Here is a 22,084-nt window from a genome sequence, read left to right as displayed (position 1 = left end):
ATTAATTACAGAATCTGACTGCAAAAGAAACATGGAGATCAGCTAGAGTGCTGTGAACAGAGGGTAAATCTATCTAGAGGCAGCGCTGGGGCCTTCAATAAAAGACACAATAAGATGAATGGTTGAATATGTACTTCAGAACGTCGGCCATCATTCTCTACCACACCTCCTTCATTCTTGGCTTTTTAAGGATGTTTTCACAAGAAGCCCCAGTTACCAAGTTCCTACTCGGGGATAGAAGTGAATAATGGGACATGCCGGCAGTCTGAATTTACAATAGAATGTCTTCTCCATATCCTAAACCGTATACACCATCAAGATCATCATCCTTACAAAATAAAGGATCATTAATCTTCCCAGTAGAGAATTGGTTAATGACATTAACCTAATAGTGAAGAATTCATCGTTCGTGACAACCGCAATATTTGATTGGGTTAATCACATAGTCCTTTTTATTAGAAAACTCAGATGGGCTAAATTGATGAAAAAGATTGACTGAAAACAAGTGCAGAGATGGCAATGAGGAGGATGATCTCTCAGATCTGAGGATCTTACAGAATCTTTGCCATACAAAGAATTGAAGGCTTTAAGAAGTAGTACTTTTTCCCCTCACCATTAGATCAGTGGGAAGAGCGCTCCAGCTGTCGCTGAAAGTCCAACATTTTGTCTGGAGTCTGGTTGTGGGATTCAGAAATACCGTTACCTCCGTACTAGCTCTTGACACCTCTAGCCAAGTCCCTGGATCTGCGCTGTGTATATACTATACGACATAGTTATATAGTTGGGTTGAAAAAAAGATACAGGTCCATCAAGTTGAACCTTTCTCCACCAGTTATACTTTCTCTATTGCTAGATTATTTATAACCCAAAATGCCATTTGTTGTGAGAAAAGCATCCAGCCCTTTTCAAATGCGGATATAGTATCTGGTTCAGTCACTGCTCTGAGTACTCACTGAGTATAGAGACCGGCAGCTGCAACCGCAGCCCTGGCCCTGACTGACATTGTCTCTGTATTAGTGCTGGCTGTCAGTCACTGCTCTGAGTACTCACTGAGTATAGAGACCGGTGTCTGCAACCGCAGCCCTGGCCCTGACTGACATTGGCTCTGCATTAGTGCTGGCTGTCAGTCACTGCTCTGAGTACTCACTGAGTATAGAGACCGGCAGCAGCAACCGCAGCCCTGGCCCTGACTGACACTGGCTCTGCATTAGTGCTGGCTGTCAGTCACTGCTCTGAGTACTCACTGAGTATAGAGACCGGCGGCTGCAACCGCACCCCTGGCCCTGACTGACACTGGCTCTGCATTAGTGCTGGCTGTCAATCACTGCGGCGGGCAAGAATACAAAGCGGTGACTGAACAAGCGCCGGAGCCACACCCATGACTGAAACTGGAACGCTGCCGGGGGAAATAAAGTTCGTTTTCTCCCTGCAGCGTTCGGCTAAGTGCTGGCGTCGGGAAGGTTAGTAACGCTATTAACCTGCAGATTAACCTCTTTCCGACGTGGTCAGTAATAGGACGCACCACGTCGCAAAGGCCGGTTCAGCGGGGGCTCTGGCGGTGAGCCCGCACTGAACCGGGCACATGTCAGCTGATTATTACATCTGACCTGAGCCCGCAACAGCCACGGGTGGAATCGCGATCCACCCGCGGCTGTTAACTAGTTAAATGCCGCTGTCAATCTCTGACAGCGGCATTTAACAGTACCGCGCCAGAAGCGCGTCACTCACACCGCCCATCGGTGACCCCGTCACGTGATCGCGGGTCACTGATGGGTGGGCATGACAACCCTGGGTCTGCAGCAGACCCCAGTGGTTGTCATGTAAAGATTGCTATGAGCGCCACCTAGTGGTCGGCGCTCATAGCACAGGAGCATTTCTGCTACATACAGTTATATGAAAAAGTTTAGGCACCCCTATTAATCTTAAGCTTAATGTTTTATAAAAATTGGTGTTTTTGCAACAGCTATTTCAGTTTGATATATGTAATAACTGTTGGACACAGTAATGTTTCGGCCTTGAAATGAAGTTTATTGTACTAACGGAAAATGTGCAATCTGCATTCAAACAAAATTTGACAGGTGCATAAGTATGGGCACCCTTATCATTTTCTTGTTTTAAATACTCCTACCTACTTTTTACTGACTTACTAAAGCACTTTTTTTGGTTTTGTAACCTCATTGAGCTTTGAACTTCATAGCCAGGTGTATGCAATCATGAGAAAAGCTACTTAAAGTGGCCACTTGCAAGTTGTTCTCCTGTTTGAATCAGAAGTGGCAGGCCAAGAAAAACATCAGAAAGGCAGAGAAGAAGAATGGTGAGATCAGTCAAGGACAACCCTCAGACCACCTCCAGAGAGCTGCAGCATCAACTTGCTGCAGATGGTGTCACTGTGCATCGGTCAACTATACAACGCACTTTGCACAAGGAGAAGCTGTATGGGAGAGTGATGCGAAAGAAGCCGTTTCTGCAAGCACGCCACAAACAGAGTAGGCTGAGGTATGCAAAAGCACATTTGGAGAAGCCAATTTCTTTTTGGAAGAAGGTCCTGTGGACTGATGAAACCAAGATTGAGTTGTTTGGTCATACAAAAAGGCGTTATGCATGGCGGAAAAAAACACAGCATTCCAAGAAAAACACTTGCTACCCACAATAAAATTTGGTGGAGGTTCCATCATGCTTTGGGGCTGTGTGGCCAATGCCGGCACCGGGAATCTTGTTAAAGTTGAGGGACGCATGGATTCCACTCAGTATCAGCAGATTCTTGACAATAATGTTCAAGAATCAGTGACAAAGTTGAAGTTACGCAGGGGATGGATCTTTCAGCAAGACAATGATCCAAAACACCGCTCCAAATCTACTCAGGCATTCATGCAGAGGAACAATTACAATGTTCTGGAATGGCCATCCCAGTCCCCAGACCTGAATATCATTGAACATCTGTGGGATCATTTGAAGAGGGCTGTCCATGCTCGGCGACCATCAAACTTAACTGAACTGGAATTGTTTTGTAAAGAGGAATGGTCAAAAATACCTTCATCCAGGATCCAGGAAATCATTAAAAGCTACAGGAAGCGACTAGAGGCTGTTATTTTTGCAAAAGGAGGATCTACTAAATATTAATGTCACTTTTCTGGTGAGGTGCCCATACTTATGCCCCTGTCAAATTTTGTTTGAATGCAGATTGCACATTTTCTGTTAGTACAATAAACCTCATTTCAAGGCAGAAACATTACTGTGTCCAACACTTATTACATATATCAAACTGAAATAGCTGTTGCAAAAACACAAATTTTTATAAAACATTAAGCTTAAGATTAATAGGGGTGCCCAAACTTTTTCATATAACTATATATACCGTATTTTTCAGACAATAAGAAGCATCAGACTGTAGGACATATCCAGGTTTAGACAAAAGAAAACAAGAAAAAAAATATTTCATAGTAATTAAACTTCCATGACGATCATCAGTAGGAATAAAAGCAGTAAAAGACTTGGGCCATGTGCACACGTTGAATATCTGGAGCATATTGCTCTACACCAAACACCGGAGTCCTGGCAGGAAAGGATGAAAAACACTGCAAGTACTGACATGCTGCAGATCCAAAAAAAAGTCTCAATGGTTTAAATATGAAAGGAAAAAAATAAGCTTCATGTGTATTAGACCTCAGAGATCCCATTCACCCAGCACACTCACCTTTGGTGATGGAGAACATCCTCTTTTGGACTGTTGAGAGGCTTATTTGACCTGGAAGCCAGACCAGTGCATAGGACCTCACCCAGACCACAGCCTCTCTACCCTGGAAGTCTCCTGGGATACTTCCCTCTGACACAGGAGTGGTTAGCTGAATTGATACTTTTTCTATCTTTTTGTATAGAACATTCCTTAGACAACCATTAATAACCTAATATTTAGCATGCTGCCAAGGCAAGAAAGTGCGTGTATTTCTGCAGATGGCGTTCATATGTTTATCTGCGTGTTTCCAAGAACCATAAAATTAATATGGGTCTTGGAAAGAGACATTAAAAAGATTTCCAGGTTACTAACAGGTTAGGTTTTTTAAATTCACAAAAAAAAAAAAAAAGAACGGCTTGAGAAATATTGATCTGTAACCTGCTTACCTTTTAATTGAAGCAAGCAAGCAGCTGGCAGGAGCTCCTGTACATTCTCCACAGTAACGTGAACAGTCTCTGTATATACAAAATCAAGTAGGATCTCCATGGTACACGACGTAAGACCCTGGATATCCACATACGGTTTGCCTTTTTCAGATAACTGTGGATAAAAGTGGCAGTACCATAACCGTTATTTTGCTCAGATTTAAAAGGAAACTGTTCTAATTTAATCGATACCTTTCTTGCAGAAATCCAAAGTTAAAATTCTATGCAAACTAGCTGCAAGCGTTCTCACTGCTCCGACCCTCACTCCTTATTCCCTGCACGGCGCCTTTCTCCTGCATTTGATTGACAGGTCAGTCCAGTCTCTGTCATTCAAAGTGCTGTTAGTGCCTGGGTTCTGTGTCAGTGAAATAGAAAGCACTAGCCTCTTAATAAATTAGTCACGTCGACATAATATTTATTAACATGGCAGTAAAAAACTTCACCCATTATTTCTCTTCTACAGCTTGAAATCCAATAATTTAAACAAAATTACATAAAATATTACCTTAGATGTACAGTTAGGCCCATAAATATTTGTACAGTGACACAAGTTTTGGCATTTTAGCAGTTTACCAACACATATTCAATATATAGTTATATAAAGAATAAAGGCTTAAAGTGCAGACTCCCAGCTTTAATTTGAGGGTATTCACATTCTAGTTGGGAGTAATGGTTTAGGAATTACAGCTCTTTAATTTGTAGCTGCCTCTTTTTAAAAGGAACCAAAAGTAATTGGACTTAAAAGCTCTTTGATGGGCTGTATGGGCTATTCCCTCATTAATCAATCATCAATTAAGCAGGTAAAAGGTCTGGAGCCAATTCCTGGTGTGGCATTTGCATTTGGAAGCTGTTCCTATGAACCCACAACAGGTGGTCAAAGGAGCTCTCAAAGGAAGAGAAACAGACCATCATTAGGTTGAAAAAAAAGAAGAGGATTCACCACAAGTTGCACACCATCACTCAGCCTTAAAAATAGAAAGGCTAGTTTAGACTTTGCCAAAAAAAAAATCTAAAGAAGCCAGCCCAGTTCTGGAAAAGCATTCTTTGGACAGATGAAACAAAGATCAACCTGTACCAGTATGATGGGAAGAAGAAAGTATGGAGAAGGCTTGAAATGGCTCATGATCCAAAATACATCACATCATCTGTAAAACATGGTGGAGGCATGGGCATGCATGGCTTCCAATATCACTGGGTCACTAGTGTTTATTGATGGTCTGACTGAAGACCTAAGCAGCCAGATGAATTTTTAAGTACAGGGTATAGGGATACACACCAGCAGGTAGGCCTGAGGTACCGTTCACACAGGCATTGAATTCATTTATCAAAACAATGTGACGTTTATTTTCCACTAGTTGCACAGTACCAAATAAAAAACAAACATAAATCTCTAGCCTTGTCCACGCGCTAACTAAGCAAACCACAGACCCTGACTACTCATACACAGCTGAGCTAGTCCCAATCCGGTCAAACAAATCAGCTATCGTCCATAGCAACCAGTTAACTTGCAGTTTGGTGTACACGGCCTGTGCAATTTTCTCAGAGAGAGATTCTGGCTTCTCTCTCTCTCTTTAGCTCCAACCCAAATCCCATCTGGTCAGCTTTCCTCAGCTGACTGACTAAGGTGAACACTTAGCCTGGTTATATGCAGAGCCAACCAGCCAGGTGCAAATAATCAGAGCCAATAGTGCTAGGAATTAATCCTAGCCTACCTGGCTTTGCTACATGGGCTATACTTTATCCTCAGTTTCAACCACATGCAGCAAGATTGTCCATCTGTACTGTGAAGCGACGTCCAAACAATGACCAAAAACATACAGCGAAAGCAATGCAGAAGTTTTTTTTTAAGTAAAGAAGTGGAAAATTCTGCAATAGCCGAGTCAATCACCAGATCTCAACCCCATCAAACATGATTTTACATGCTTAAGACAAAACGTTAAGCAGAAAGACCCACAAACAAGCAACAACTTAAGTCAGCGGCAGTAAAGGCCTGAAAAAGCATCACAAAGGAGGAAACAGCATTTGGGGACGTCCGTGGCTTCCAGACTTCAGGCTGTCATTGTCTGCAAAGGATTCTCTACAAAGTATTAAAAATAAACATTTTATTTATGGTAAAGTTAATTTGTCCAATTACTTTTGAGCCCCTGAAATGAGGAGGCTTTATAGAAAAATGGTTGCATTTCCTAAATGTTTCATAGCATATTTTTGCTCAACCCCTTTAATTAAACCTGAAAGTCTACACTTCAATTACATCTTAGCTGTTTCATTTTAAATACAAAATAGCGGCATGTAGAGACCAAATCATGAAGATTCGGCACCTGTCCAAATATTTCTGGACCTAACTGTAAAACAGTGTAGTAAACTAAGCAAATAAGGATTACAAAGAAATAACATAAAAACCCCAAATCTAGCCTCAGAGCATCCTAAGGATCAAGGAGGGGCGAACAATCAGGGTCCTGTCAAAAACCAGAACAACAAATTACCTAGGGTCATGAAAGAATCGAAGTATATTAACTGTTATTATAAGAAAAACTATGAAAGGTGCTAATCCACCTTAGCTTCAGGATACTGACATACACTGCTAGCATAACTGAGGAAAAAGGACCAAGACACAAGAGGAGAACAGGGAAGGGGTGAGAAGAAGGAGCTATACAGTTTCTTGAGCCCAAGAGGGTCCCAAGGTGCCTAGATTGTCTTGAATGAGTCAACCCTTACATTCATTATGGCAGTCATGTGTTCAGTGCAATGAATATCGCAAATTCTTCTGAGATATTCTTGGTAAAATATTTTTTAAAACGTATCTATACACACATATTTACGGTACCCAACTGTTCACGCATTCATTTCCTTGTTCTTATTTGAATGTAGATTTAGACTGAAGGAAGCAAAACCATGAAGGAACACATATAGTAACAAAAAGGAAAGAAACACATGTGAAACAAACCAGAATGTGTGTTAAACCTTAGATTCCTTAAAAGTACAATTTTTTACGCTAATACCAGCTTTACACCCCCTTGGTATTCTCTCAAGCAGATTCATGAGATAGTCACCTTGAATAGTGTCCACTCAACAAGTATGCCTTGTCCACATTTCTTTTTTAGAATCAATGGTTTCCAAATATGTTTGTGACCATCGTGTGTTTTGCAGAGGCAGTGTTGGTACACAATTGAATACAGTGCCGAGTCGTATTCCACAACTGTTCTAAGGTCACGGCCCCACTATCAGTATTTGGTCAGTATCCCGTCAGTATTTTTTCTCAGGAGTGGGAGCCAAAACCAGGTGAGGAACAATCATAGAAAAGGTATAATAGAAACAAGTCACCAATTCTGCATTTATCACCCACTCCTGGTTTTGGATCCCACTCCTGAGAAAAAATACTGACCGAATACTGATAGTGGGGCCGTGGCCTAAGCCAGAACCACTAAAATAAGTACAGAGAAATGATAGTCCTTCATTACTTTAAGAAATGAAGGTCAGTCAATGAATTGCTAGAATCTCAAAGGTATCCTCAAGTGCAGTTATGGAAATCATCAATCACCATCACTGGATATCATGAGGACAGCCGCAAGAAAAGAATACAAAGAATTACCTCTGCTACAGAGGGTAAATTCATCAGCGATAAGAGCCTCAGAAACCACAAATTAACAGCACCTAATACAATATCTGGGCATCATTTATGAGGGCTATGAAGTTGTAGACGCATCTCAACATCACTTCTGCAGAGGAGACTATGAAAAGCTGGCCTTTATGATCAAATTGCAGCAAAGAAGCCACTACTGAGGACCGCAAACAAGAAGAGACTTGTTTGGACAAAGAAATATAAGAATTGGACATTAGATCAGTGGAAGTCTGTACTATACCAACCACCATGCCTGCTTGTGAGAAGCAGAAAGGGTGAGAGAATGGTTGCTACATGTGTGGTGCCAACTCTGAAGCTTGGTGGGGAAGATGTGATGGTGCTGTGCTGCTGACAATTTTTGTACTTTATTCCAAATTCAACGCAATCTTACCTAACATGGCTACCCAGCATTCTGCAAAATGTCATCCTATCTGATTTGCATTTAGAGGGACCATCAAGTGTGTTGCAACAGGACAATGAACCAAAACACAGGCTATGTAAAGGCCATGTTACTAAGAAGTAGGGGGATGGATAGAGTGCTGCTTCAGATGACGGCCTCCACAATCAGTAGATCACAACCCATTTGAGATTGTTTAGGATGAGTTGAACCATGGATTGAAGGAAAAGCAGCCAACAAGTGCTCAGCACCTCTGGGAACTCCTTGAAGACTGAAGGAAAACCACTCCAGGCGACTACCTGTTGAAGGTGTTGGAGAAAAAGTCTAAAAAGAGGAGTACTTTGAGGATCAGAGCATTAATACATTCTGGTTTCCATATGTGTTCTTTTAAGGTTTCGCGACCTACAGTCATAACTTAGAATGTGCATATTCCAATAAGAACAAGGTAAACCGCTACATGAATAGGTGTGTCGAAACTCTTGATTAGTACAGTATTGGTATACATAAATATATTTTTTTTTCTTTTTGCAGTTCAGAATAATACCTTACCTGTGTGCAAAAAGTGTGGTGTAAAAGTATGAAAATAGCACTTTTTTGTAAAAGGTAATTCTTCGCCTTGAGCACTCTTACCTCACTAGTAAACATTGCACAAAAATAATCACTACAGGCAGCGAGTACAATTCGGTGAGCAGGAAAATCCTTCATGTTTACACGGAGTGTCACATCACATAATGTCTGGCTCTTACGCAGAGAGTTCATAGTATTTAAGATGGACTTGGCATGAGAGTTTGTCATAATGTCTTTGGGTGACATGGTTTCGACAGGCATCCTGGAATCTAAAAATAACAAGATTCACTGGTTAGAAAGAATTAAAATTTTTCATTGGCGTTTTTTTCAGAGCCCTTTCCTCCGCTTTCCTATCTGTTCCCGTGTCTTTGGATGTCAGCGCCTGGATCAGTGGAGGGAGGTGCTTTTTCCTGCCATCTGGGGTGTGTGCAGAGGGTTATGGGGAACAATGGGTCCTGTGTGTGTTTTTAACATTTGCTGTTTTATTTCAGAAATAAAAAAAAAAATCAGTAATAAACTGGGTCGGCGCGCACAAGTCCGCAAGCCAGTATGTTTGGCAGCCAGCCAATTAGTAGGGTCAACTGGTGTAGTCCGGCATGGTCAGCATACGCACGCCACCTGGCCAAGCAGTGTGACGAGCAGGCCCCGACGACGATTAGCATGATCCCCTGGCCAATCAGTGCATCTAGTGGACCCCACTGGCCAACCAGAATGGCCAGTGTGTGCCCACCCTTTGGCTAGTCAGAGCATGCAATTAAGATCCTGCCCAAAGCAGGACCCGCCCAAAGCAGGACCTGCCCTTTCCTGCAATATTTATTCAAGATGGCTCCTCCGACCGTCGCTCCTCTACGCCACTTGTGGCAGCCGCACTAGCCTGCACACCAGCACCAGCCATGGGAACGACCTAGGTGCCCGCGGTCACTATCCTGTCAGGGCCTCACTGCATTCTCGAATCACAGCGAATAAATTGCAGTGAAATAAAAAAAAAAAAAAAGCAATTCAGCCATTATTTTAGTGTTCATGGTGTGGTAAAAAAGAACTGGCAATAATATCAAAACTGTATAGTTTTCTTTATATTTTAATGGTAAAAAAAAATAAATAACTACATTTCTGAGAAACGGTGCTTTATTTTTCCATCCATGGAGGACTTCTGTTTTATATGGCGAGCAGACTTATTATTGGTCCCATTTTTGATCACTTTTACTGTGTTTCTTGGGGGTGATACGATCACCAAGAAACAACAATTATGGCGTTTTGATATTTTTTTTTCTTTTTGTGTTAACCATACGGATTCATTCATTTTTTATTTTCATAGATTGGCCTATTGCAGATGCAGCGTTACCAAATATGGGTATTTTTTGATCACTTTATGAATTGAGAAAGGGGGTTGATTCAATTGGTCATTTTTTTTAAATCTTTTTAATGTATTTTTTCTATTTATTTTTACATTAATTCTCTAGTTCCCCTTAGGAGAGTTAAAACTGCAATGCATAATGCCCACCCAAATCATGATGCAGTAAGGGGTCAATAGGCACCAGATTGCTGGCATGATGCAATCAGTCCACTTAAATGCTGTCAGAAATTGAACAGTGGTTAATCAGAAGTGATTGGAGCTAGCTCTGACTGCTATTCTTAGGCCACGTTCACACATTCAGTATTTGGTCAGTATCTTACCTCAGCATTTGTAAGCCAAAACCAGGAGTGGGTGAGAAATGCAAAAGTGATGAAGTGTTTTTATTATACTTTTCCTCTGATTGCTCCACTCCTGATTTTGGCTTACAAATACTGATGTAAAATACTGACCAAATACTGAAAGTGTGAACGTGGCCTTAGAGGTAGGTGCTGGCTGTATAACACAGCCAGCACCCGCCACGTATCCAGCAAGCTCAGCTCCTGAGCCACCACCATACACCTGACATTGCCAAACCAATACTTTCTATGTAAGGAATGGGTTTAAAGGTACATTTACACTTTAAGGCCATGTGCACACGTTGAGTATTTTGTGACTATTTTTACCTTGGCATTTGTAAGTCAAAATCAGGAGTGGAACAATCAGAGGAAAAGTACAATAGAAACACGTCACCACTTCTGTATTTATCACCCACTCCTGATTTTGGCTTACAAATACTGATGTAAAATACTGACCAAATACTGAACATGTGAATGCAGCCTTAACTTAAGGATCGTCTTCTAACATTTTGGTGCAAAATACGAGTACACAAGACATCTTGAAAGGTTGTGTGGAGTACATGTGTAAACGTGTCAGAGGAAAGTGCTTTGTCAGGTAGGTGGTTATATTGGTATGTCTCCATAGAGGGGTGAGAGGTGCTCCCGGTCTCAGGGGATCTCAGCGAGACGAAATGACCCACAGTAAACGTGCCGGCAGAGAGGCAGGAAGGGCACAGCCAGAAGTTGCGGAAGATGCCAGATTATCCTGTGTGAGGACACAGGGATATCTAAGAGGGGAGGTGGATGCCAGATTGGAGCAATTTGCCCACAAGGTATAATATATAATGCCCAGAACCCAAAGGTCAGCAGTTTAAGTGCAGGGATGCCCAAATATGACCCCAACAGGATCCCGTTACTCTGTACTGGCTATGGACATCGAGGAGGATGGAAACTGTGAAATGGCTTCCTCTTCAAGGTGGTCCCCTGAGTTGAAAAGGCCTTCGGACGGGGGCGGCAAAAAAATCGCTACTGTGAATGCATCGCTGGGTAACTCTCCTTTCCTATTGGATGTTCTTAATGCAGCAAATAAGTGCAACAATAAATTGACAGGTCAAACAGGCTTCATTCAGGAAACTATTTCCATAATTCGGCTTGATGTCCAAGAGGGAGCGGAACCTACCACGGCAGTCGAGGGCCAGGTAAGTGAACTGGAAGAAGCACTTCCTCCTGTCCGTAGAGATGTTCAAAATCATATACAGGCGTGACAGAACTGTTAGCAAGAGCCAAAGACCTAGAAAATTGCCAGAGACTTGATAATAATAGGCTGGTGAGAGTCCCAGAGAAAGTGGAAGGGGGGGACCCAGAAAGCTTCTTTGAGAAATGGCTCCTTGACACCTTTGGCAAAGAGGTACTTACCCATTTATTTACGATGGAGAGAGCCCATAGTGTTTCTACCAGACTGGGACCAGTGGGCAGACCTCCCCAACCTGTTCAGATTAAAATACTACATTACAAAAATGAAGACATAATTTTGAAAAAGGCCAGGGAGATGCCAGACATTAGGCTAAGTGGGCAGAAGGCCTAATCATTTCGGGATTTTTCAGCGGCTGTTCAGATGAAGAGATTCATGTTTCTGGACATTAAAAGCAGATTGAGAACACTGGGAGTACAATAGTCCATGATTTATGATGCCAAGTTGAGGGTGGTTGCCCTAGGTTCTACTAACTTCCTTGAGACCCGAAAGGATGCCCTGAGATGGCTGGACACTCATGAGCATCAGATCATTTTCATTCTGTAGCTCTGGCTTTCATTGAAAGTTTAAGATTGTATAAGAATATATATGTTGGAGATACGGTTTAATTCTCTTTTTTCCTTATAGTAAGTGAGTGGGCTCTGCTCCGGAGTCGTCTGCACTTGGTAAAGAAGTATTTGGGTTCCTATAGTAAAATAGTATAACAAATGGTTCTGTTTTTGTACCCCATCTCTTACTTGTAAGGGTAGGTTTACACTGGATAATGTGGGGGGGTAGAGTTTGGGGGGGATGTTTTCAGGGGTATACATGTTTTAATTCTGAGCTCTGGGATGGGAAAATAGTTCTGAAACACGCTACACTAGATAAAATATTGAAAGTCCTGGAATGTTCGCAATCTTAAAGACAGTGTTAAGAGGCAAGCAATTTTCGAGTACATTAGGAAAATTAATCTTGCTTTTATAGGACTGCAGGAAACGCAATTGACCAAGGAATCTATTAATCTGCTACACAGGTCTTGGATGGGGTTTACTCTCCATGCTGTTCATTCTAACTATGCCCATGGACCCAGTCTTCTAGTACATAAGAAAATTCCCTTTATCTGTATAGATTTATTTAGAGATGATGAGGCGAGATTTGTTGGGGTTCACTGTAAACTGTCTCATTTTGAATAATTCATTGTGGTAACACATGTTCCTCCTCCTTTTTCAAATATCCTGCTCAAGAAAATACTAGTGAAGCTAGAAAACTGGCAAATTGGCTGTAATACCCCCTTATAATTATGGGCGACTTTAATAATATATGTAGTCCTTTAAAGCAGGGATGTCAAATTCAAAAACACAGAGGGCCAAAATGAAAAACTTGGACAAAGCCGCGGGCCAACCAGTATATAGTATAATGGGCCCCACAAAATCTTCCATACAGAATAATGGACCCACATAATCCTCCATACAGTATTATGGGCACCACATAGCTTTTCATATAGTATAATGGGCCTCACATAGTCCTCCATACAGAATAATGGGCCCCACATAGAGGCGATGATTCTGGTGTCGCGGCCAAATAAAACCACCCTGAGAGCCAGATTTGGCCCATGGGCCAAAGTTTGACATGTGTGCTTTAAAGGATAGGTGTCCAGTGGGGGATGAAAATTCGACCCCTTTTGGCCCCCTGATAATGAAGTGTGGCTGATAGATGTTTGGAGGGAAATAGCTCCTAAGGGTCTTCTCATGCGTATCATTGACGTACCGGTCTCTTTCAAGAATACATATGGTTCTCTTTAACTCCCCTATGGTCCCGTTTCTTTTCAATATCGAATACTCTTCTAGGTAGTTATCAGACCATTCTCCTCTCCTATTTCAGGTACAAGTGGACCCAATGCGAAATAGACATACTTTGGGATGGAAACTTAACCCATTTTGGCTCAAACTTATTAATCTAAATAATATCAGGGAAAAGCTGACAAAATTTTTCAATCTTAATGTAGGTAAAGCCTCCCTGAATGTAGTTTGGGACACTAAGAATGCTTTTCTGAGGGGGGTACTAATAAGAGAAATAAAGATGGTAAAGGATAAGAGCGTAAAAAGGGGGGAGGAGATAGAGGAGAATAAGGTACGAATGACTGAACAAGCTTTTATACTCAAATATAGCTTAGATAATAGGGCTCAATGGAAAGCGGCTCAACCGCAATTAAAGAAAGTATAAATTGGAGTAGGCGGATAATAAACGCATGTTTTTAAAACCCTCTCTGGGTAGTAAAGATAGGGACTTTTCAGAACGACCGATCACAGAAGAGGAAATTCAAAAAGCGCTAGAGAAAATGTCAAATGACAAAGCCCGGGATGGTCTCTCAATAAAAATTTATGTCCGAGGAGTATATATGAGTGTAATATGCCCTCAAAAAACAACAGCCAATAATCTGCGCAGATTGTTCCTCAATTTACAAGCAGCAGAGACAAATCCTAGGCACAAGGCTGTTCTGTCATTGGAGGCCAATAAGGCATTAGACAGTGTGGAGTGGGGATATATTTGGGCTGTGCTACAACAGATGGGTTTTGGACCCAAATTCATTAGGTGGATAATGCCACTATACAAAGCCCCGACTGCCAGAGTCAAGGCCCAACTGGGACATCTCTGACAGCTTTGTGCTTCACAAGGGCACGAGGGAAGGTTTTCCGCTATCTCCTTTATTGTTTGCCCTTGCAATAGAACAATTGGCCTGCCTTATTAGAAAACATTATGGACTGGAAGGTTTTACGTATGGTAACAAGGAGGAAAAGATTGCTCTATGCGCTGATGATCTGTTATTGTTTAGATAATAGATAGGAGATAATAGGACGGTTTGGGACCTTTTCGGGGCTTACAATAAGACTCGTCGAAGTCTGTGCTACTTCTCTTGTATGTAGAGATATGGTAGGATTGGATAGTATACTAAACATTCCAAAGTGCTGAAATTTAAATATCTTGGTATCCATATTACAAAATAGACTAATGATTATATGACTTTAAATCTGAATCCCCTGATTATAAAAGTGAGAAATAAAGTTACTGCTCAGAGGAAATTACCGACATCGACTCTGGGTAAAACTAATCTTATCAAGATGTGCCTCATGCCCTCCATAATTCCCCGGTCTGAATTCCCAAATACTGGTTTAGAAAAAAGCACAACATCCTCAGAGATCTCGTCTGGAAAACAGTTATTCCAAGAATAAAACTTGAGAAACTACAGCTGCCCAATGATCAAGGAGGTTTAACACTCCCACATGCTTGGGGATACTTCCTAGCATCCCATTTTCAACACTTTAGAGGGTTTCAGGAGGCCGGTTAAGTGATACGGAAACATCTGAGGAGGGTGGGCGAGGAATAATTTACTGGACCTCTTGGAATCATATACATTTAAGGTCACTTCCAGAGATTTCCCTACCCTACTTCTTATTTATAGAACATGGTGGGCTTGTAAGAAACTATTGGGAATGGGGGAGTGCTCTAAATATACCCCCTATGGAATAAACCTTGTTGAAGGAACTGCTACATTTCGAGGGGGTCGGGGAATGGAAACAACACGGCCTGAGGTATTTGTATCAATTGTATGGGAATGGTCACGTTTGCTCCTTCGAACAACTAAAACAAGAATTCAACTTAAGTAATTTGGAATTTTTCAGATATCTACAACTAAGGCATGCAGTAAGAGCACTGGAAACTGTTTATGATCTCTTCTCTCCATCTCATTCAATGGGATACTAGACTATGTGGTAAGGGGTAAAACTACTAAGGATGTTATGTCTCTGATGTATAATTCTCTGCTACCAAGAATTCTGGGTGACCTTATGACCGCAGTCAAAAATAGGTGGGGGAGAGATGTGAGTCATATATCTGTGGAGGAATGGGAGGATTTTTTTGACTCAACACGGCAGATATCGATTAACACAGCCCAGAGGAGGCTGCAACTGTTCTTGATTCATAGCGGCTCTAGAACCCTAACTGGTTAGCATATAGCCCTCCCTTGATTGTTTGGTTGGGGTGTTATTTGGATTTGAAAATTACTCCTACGAACAGTTATTGTGTCGCCCCCCCCCCCCTCCCCAACACATTTCATTATAGATTGTAAGCCTTCAAGCAGCGCCCTCACTCCTCATGTAACTGGTGAACTGTGTGTTACTCTGTAATGTCTTTACATGTCCCCGAGATGCATGTCTTCAGTCTGTCCTAACACCTGACTAGGACAAGCTGAAGATTGAATTATATTACATTATCGGAGAAGCAAGTGACTGCTGACCCTGGCCACTACAGAGTTAACTACCTGCCAGCAAACCAAAAGGTCAGAAGATGATAGTAATATCTTACCTGAGTAGCTTATTTAATAGAAATGATCTTCAAGGCACAACGCTGCATGACAGGAATTCGGAAAGTGCCTACTATCAGACAAGAGGCTTCATGGTCAACTTTGAGATTTCATCCTATGAATAAAAACACAGTTGTCAAGAGGTTTATGACTTTGTAATAGCCTACTCATTCTTTTCTACCAATTATTGGGGTCTTATTACTTACAGTATCTTCTAAACTACACTAAGTAACCCCTAAATAAAAGCAACTCAAGAAAATGTGAAAAGGCTTGAAAATGTATTAAAGGGATGTTCTTCCAGGTTGCCGGATGGTGCGCTCCTGCTTGATTGACAGTTTTGACCAGCGGCATTGTTGCCTGGCCTAACTGTGCATTCTCAGACACTACAAACATAGCCAACTTTGCCTCTGTAGCATTGGGCAGCGACTCCAAGCTCAATAGGAAAGGGCTTGGAAGCGCTGCGAATTGGTTGGCCGCTGCTGCTAGAATCTAAAAATACCTATGTTCTTGAGAAAGGAGAGGGGCTTTAAAGAGGTTGTCCACTACTTTTTCATAGATGACCTAGCCTTGGGATAGGTCATCAATGTCTGATTGGTTGGGATCCGTCACCTGGCATCCCTGCCGATAAGCAGTCATCGTTGTCGGCTGCTGGAAGTCCTTGCGGAGCTGCTCCGTCTTTTGACAGTGGTCGCATCAGGGTACTACACATCCGACGCCTATTGATTTGAATATGAGGCTGATATGTAGTCCCTAGCCTTGGAAACTACCAGAACAGGGCCAGCTCCGCAAGTGAGTACTTCCGGCCGCCGACACCGATAACGCCTGTGTCACAGGTGTGTCAGAAGTGACAGTCACCCTGCAGTTGGTTGCAGGACATCTCTACGTTTGGCATTACAGACATCTTCTTAGACGCTGCCTCTAGGACCCAGCGGCTACCTCCCTTTGGCTAATTAACTCCCTGGTCTGGGTGTTTAAATACCTGCTGTGTATCAGAGGGAGGTGGCGGCGATATTCATTACTACAACCCCTGACAAAACCTTCTTTTAAGAGTTTGATAATCCTCTGCTTTGTTTCAATTGCCATCTCTCCTGTTGGAGCCATGATTCATGTCAGTCCACTTGGTGCAACAGCTCTCCAAGGTGTGATCACTCCTTTTTAGATGCAGACTAACGAGCAGATCTAATTTGATGCAGGTGTTAGTTTTGGAAATGAAAATTTCCAGGGTGATTCCATATTTTTTTCCTCAGAATTGAGTGATTCCATATTTTTTTCCCTCTGCTTGGTCTGAAAAAAATTACCCTTACTGAGTCCCACATTTTTAATCTTGATTTCTTTTAGTGTTTCTTAAAGCCCTAAAGTTGCCATTTGAAATGACTTTAGTTTTGTGCCATGTCTGTGATCTGCTTTTTTTCAACAACATTAAACAACTGAATGAACATGCTCCGAGCCTGGTGATTCCATAATTTTTGCCAGGGGTTGTACTTGTGAAGGTTTTAGGAAGAGCAGTACTTCGTCCTCTCTGGAGCATGAGGACAGGTGCGCATTTGTCTGGAGTCGTCTAAAGCTAAGCAATTTCCCCATTTGTCCACCCTTGTTGTCTATAGTGTTTAGTGGAGATCAAATAGTGCTCATCTCCTCCCTTCCCTAGCCTTAGCCATACACCAGGGTAAGACAGGGTGAGGCACGCGTGCGGCGACTGATGAAGAGCCAATATAGGGACGTTAGGGGAGACAGGGTGATGCTAGATCAACCCAAGAGGTCTCCACTCGCCCTTTCCCTCTTCTGTTTGTGTTGCACTAAGTCTTTCAAACACCTTGCGTGACAACCTGATCGACGGGGGTGCCGGGTCTTGTACCCCAACCGATCAGACATTGATGACTGATCCTAAGGTTAGGAAATCAATGAAATAGTAGTGGACAATCTCGTTAATCCCATGTTATTTTTTTTAAAAAATATGTTAAATATGAAGCCCCTTGCCCACAAATAAATAGAGATCATTCTAATGACTGCTGTGGGCACCAGGGGGGCACGATCTTACTATGGCAGGGGCCAGACATGCCCCTCCAGCAGTCTGCAGCCACTCTCAGGTGTTGCCATGACAACCCTATAGCGTAATGAAGCCACTAGGCGATCAGTGATAATTAATCTTTGAGCCCTTCTCTGTGATGCCATGTACCCAATAGGGCATATGGAGACAGGCAATGAAATGCTAAAACTAGCAGCTCCTCTGTGAGTGGTCAGGTTCTGTAGGAAGGACAAGCTGGCAGCTCTGCAGCCTCTGTACACAGCCATAGCCATCTATTGCTCATACTTGCCTTCCAGTTATCACGACATAACCGAGGCCTCCCCTTTACTATCCAGGCACATAACATGCAGGCAGCACACTCTATCACCGTTTTTCACGCTCCTGTTGTGGTCGGCGGTGTTTGATGACATCTCTATAGCGAGTGAGTGCGAGACTTCCCGGAAGTGCCCGGAAACACTGGCCGCCATGTTCTCGGAGACAGATTTCCCTGCAGGGCGACGAGCGTGCTACACAAACATGGGTCCCAGAATGGGGACTTCTGAAGATTCCTGTCCTAGCCCTTATGGCCGGGCTGACAGCCGTGTGTGCACAGTAGTGTGTGCTCCAGTGGACGGCTCAGCACTGACAGGACTAGGATGGAGGGTATTATAGTAGCTCCTCAGTCTCCATTCTAGTCTCCTCCTTACACATCGGCCTGGAGTGTAATAATGATATTACAGGTTTTTTTTTCTTGAATAGGAATTAAGTCATATTTATACAATGATTTCATGGCTTTTTAATGCTTTTTTTGTGTTATTTTTCCAGTTTTTAGTGAAGTACACATCAAAAACTGCACATGATGTTTTTTATTTATACTGTTATATTTTTTATACGGCCAACAAATTCTGTTTTATTTCTGATTCATAAAACTTTAATTTTTCTTATCACTTTTTCGTAATATAAAAAATGACACACAGCGCTGATTGTTGAGTTTTGCCAGAATTCGACATTTCCAGTAAGTACACAATTCTCGGCCCGCACCACCATTACGACTGAAGAGCAGTAACGTTACAGATGTCACCGCTCACGAGTCGCCAAGTCACACTGCGCTCCGCAGGATCCGCTGTCTCTGAACGTCAGTAACGGTACTGCTCTTCACAGTTGGCGGGTCTCGAGGAGAGCGGCAAAACCCAGTGCCTCTGCCGAGAGGTGACATCAGGAACGTCACTGCTCTTCACACGTTCACGCTCACTCTGCGCTCTGAACTACTTCAGATTCGGTGGACTACGGTGGACCTGAGTGGGAACTTTTTTTCTAATAAAGTGGTGAACAAGGGACAGTGTCTTGTTTTTATTTCTCTCTGTTTATGTTTTTCACAGTCGAACAATCAATCTCTGCATGTGTCACAGCTGTCTAACAGCCATGACACTTACAGCCGCGGCGACAGTAAAAGGAATGCCGAGCATAATGAAACCTACTCCCTCAACACTACAGCGCACCAAAGAAATCCTCGCCCACAGGCTGCCCCGAAGCACGAGAATCTATCTCCAACCTACAAATAAAGATTAAACAAGAACCACAGAATGGATTTAATCAACCCAAGTATCATTTTAATCAGGGTAAAGGTGCAAACCTGGCACTGCCTGTAGTTTCCTTAGTACAATTCTGATGAAAGGTTCGCTTTAACGGGTACAGTTATTAGTGAACTCACTAAGGCTAAGTGCCCACGATGCAGAAATGCTCCAGATTTTTCCTGAGCGTTTCTGCATCTCCCTGGCAGAAAAAACGCATGCGGATTGTACATGCGGATTGTACATGCAGATTTTATATGCGTTTTTCCTGCCAGGGACAAGCGTAATTGAAGCGTTTTGATCATGCGATTTCGCATGCGGGTTGTCAAACGCTTTCAAAGCGATTTTAGCATCACTTGGAAAGTGCTTGACAACTTGGTCACACTATATAAATCCATGCAACCAGCATGGATTTTATATAGTGTGACCAAGTTAGTTAAAAAAAGAATAAAAAATGGTAAAAAATAAAAACAAACCATTATACTTACCTTCCGATGGCCCCCTGTCTCCTTATCCGATGCGTCCAGTCTTCCCGGTGTCTCGCGGTTGTGTAAAAGGACCTGCCATGACGTCATTTAGTCATGTGACGGGTTACACGACCGCCGTGTCATGGCAGGTCCTTTTAGACCATCGCGAACTGCCGGGAAGCCAGAACGCATCGCTATGGAGACCAGCGGCCATCAGAAGGTAAGTATAATGTATATTTTTTATTTTAATTCTTTTTTTACTTTTTTTTTACAGGTACTATGGTACCAGGGTCTGGAGGAGAGTCTCCTCTTCTCCAAACCTGGGTACCATCTGCACATTGAATCGCTTAATATCCGCATGTGCACAGGTAGTGATGCGGATATTAAGCGATTCAACGCAAGTCAATGACGGCGAAAACGCCGCGCTTACGCAAAATAATTGGTAGTGCTGCAGATTTTTCCGCAATGATAATCCGCAGTGGAAATTTCCGCAGCATATGCACATCACATGCGGATTATCATTGGGGAACATGGCAGACCTTCTACCAAGCGTTTTTTAAGCGTTTCGGCAGCGGAATTGTCGCTGCGGAAACGCTTAAAAAACACATAGTGGGCACACAGCCTAAGTATTATGGCTTGGCTATTCGCAGACATGCAGACTCCCTCGAGGAAAGAACTATGGGCAACATACTATCATAAAAGTTCTACAGATGATAAACCACAACATGACAACTGCCCACCTAATAAAGAGAGCTGGTACAAGTGGCCTAAAGCCTAAGGTACACTCACAACCTTCCGTCACGATTAACCACCTCTTACTGCTAAGATATTGGAGGTAATAAAGTAAATTTATGAAGAGCTATCATCGGATGATTTGCTGGAACGCTGTGTTGGAGCATAAATGCAAAATAAATCGCTCAACTCACTCATTTTTTACTTTTGTTCCGAAACATCTTCATTCAGGTGCAAAGACTGTGAACATACCTACGTTTTTGGTAATTATTATCTTTAACGAGGGATGTCAATTCTTAAAGTAATGGACGTGATTGGAATGACTGTTAGACAGCAAGCAGAGATGTATGCACACACTCGGGACGAGGCTCATTTAAGTCGCTCAAGGCGGCGTTCGTCTGACTCTGTTCGAGATGACAGATCTCATCATAGAAAAGAGCAGCTCTGCAGGAATTTTATGAGCACGAGGAGGGATCACTCCATGGTCATGGAATAGTGAAATGATACTAAGTAAACATGACTGTGTAATCAGTACGAAAAACTTCAACGCGTTTTTCTGTAAACCACTTTTTTCAAATCGGTGGCCACAATATATCCAGAACCAATTGGTCAATTGAGTTGAGATAGATACTTATATACTGAAAATGTGTGCACAATCTCCTGTACCAGAATCAAGTTGAAATCTTTTGTTATTGTAATTTTGACAGGCCTCCATATATGCCAAAAAGCGATACTTCATTTTCAGGATGATGCCTTTTTTTGATTTTCACTTTTTTTTTAAATTCTGCTACAATAGATAGTGACAATCATTGTAATTAAGAATATCTTTGTTTTTGTTTTTTGTTTCAGAAAAGTACAACAGCTGGGATCGTGGCCACCGTTCACGACCGGTTTGTTTTACGCACCCACTTCACTGCATTTTTACATTACTTATTTATACTCCTTTCATGATATAAAAATTTGTAAGCATACTTCAAACATGTGTAAATATATTGTAAAAAAACCTTATCCCAAAAATCCTTATACTTTTTCCACACAAAAAAAAATTTGCAAAAATAGCATAAAAATTGGGGGTGTCTAAGAGAAAATAGGGGAATGTGTAGGATGCAAAGAACAGACCCGGAGCACAATATAAAAGCACTGTATTGGTTAGGAGTATAAGATGGATAGGTATACACACATAGAATGTAAATAAACATTTAAACAATGGATGGAAGTGTGATGCATAAAGTAAATATATCTACCGTGTTTACATAAAAGCTAAAGAAAGTAAACTGGGTGTGTGCAAATAATGCTGGAAGGTGTGACA

General features: G+C 42.1%; 1 protein-coding gene across 2 annotated transcripts in view; it reads right to left on the bottom strand.

The window, feature by feature from the left end:
- KLHL12 (kelch like family member 12) overlaps positions 1 to 18,474 on the bottom strand; it is a 30,899-nt gene extending 12,425 nt beyond the window's left edge. The window contains exons 1-4 of one of the 2 annotated variants that reach the window (XM_073666692.1): positions 18,316 to 18,474; positions 16,003 to 16,115; positions 8,805 to 9,010; positions 4,120 to 4,273 (exon numbers count right to left, since the gene is read on the bottom strand). In XM_073666692.1, the coding sequence (XP_073522793.1) occupies positions 4,120 to 4,273; positions 8,805 to 9,002 (352 nt within the window). In that variant the 5' untranslated portion in view covers positions 9,003 to 9,010; positions 16,003 to 16,115; positions 18,316 to 18,474. The remainder of the gene's footprint in view (positions 1 to 4,119; positions 4,274 to 8,804; positions 9,011 to 16,002; positions 16,116 to 18,315) is intronic. The other variant, XM_073666693.1, reaches the window with a different exon arrangement.
- Positions 18,475 to 22,084: the final 3,610 nt, after the last annotated feature.

Source organism: Phyllobates terribilis, unplaced genomic scaffold (genome assembly GCF_046119375.1).
Source record: "Phyllobates terribilis strain yellow unplaced genomic scaffold, ASM4611937v1 Scaffold_2__4_contigs__length_985480577, whole genome shotgun sequence".
NCBI lineage: Eukaryota > Metazoa > Chordata > Amphibia > Anura > Dendrobatidae > Phyllobates > Phyllobates terribilis.
Note: the sequence above shows the minus strand (reverse complement) of the source record. Positions and strands in the feature narration are given on the sequence as shown.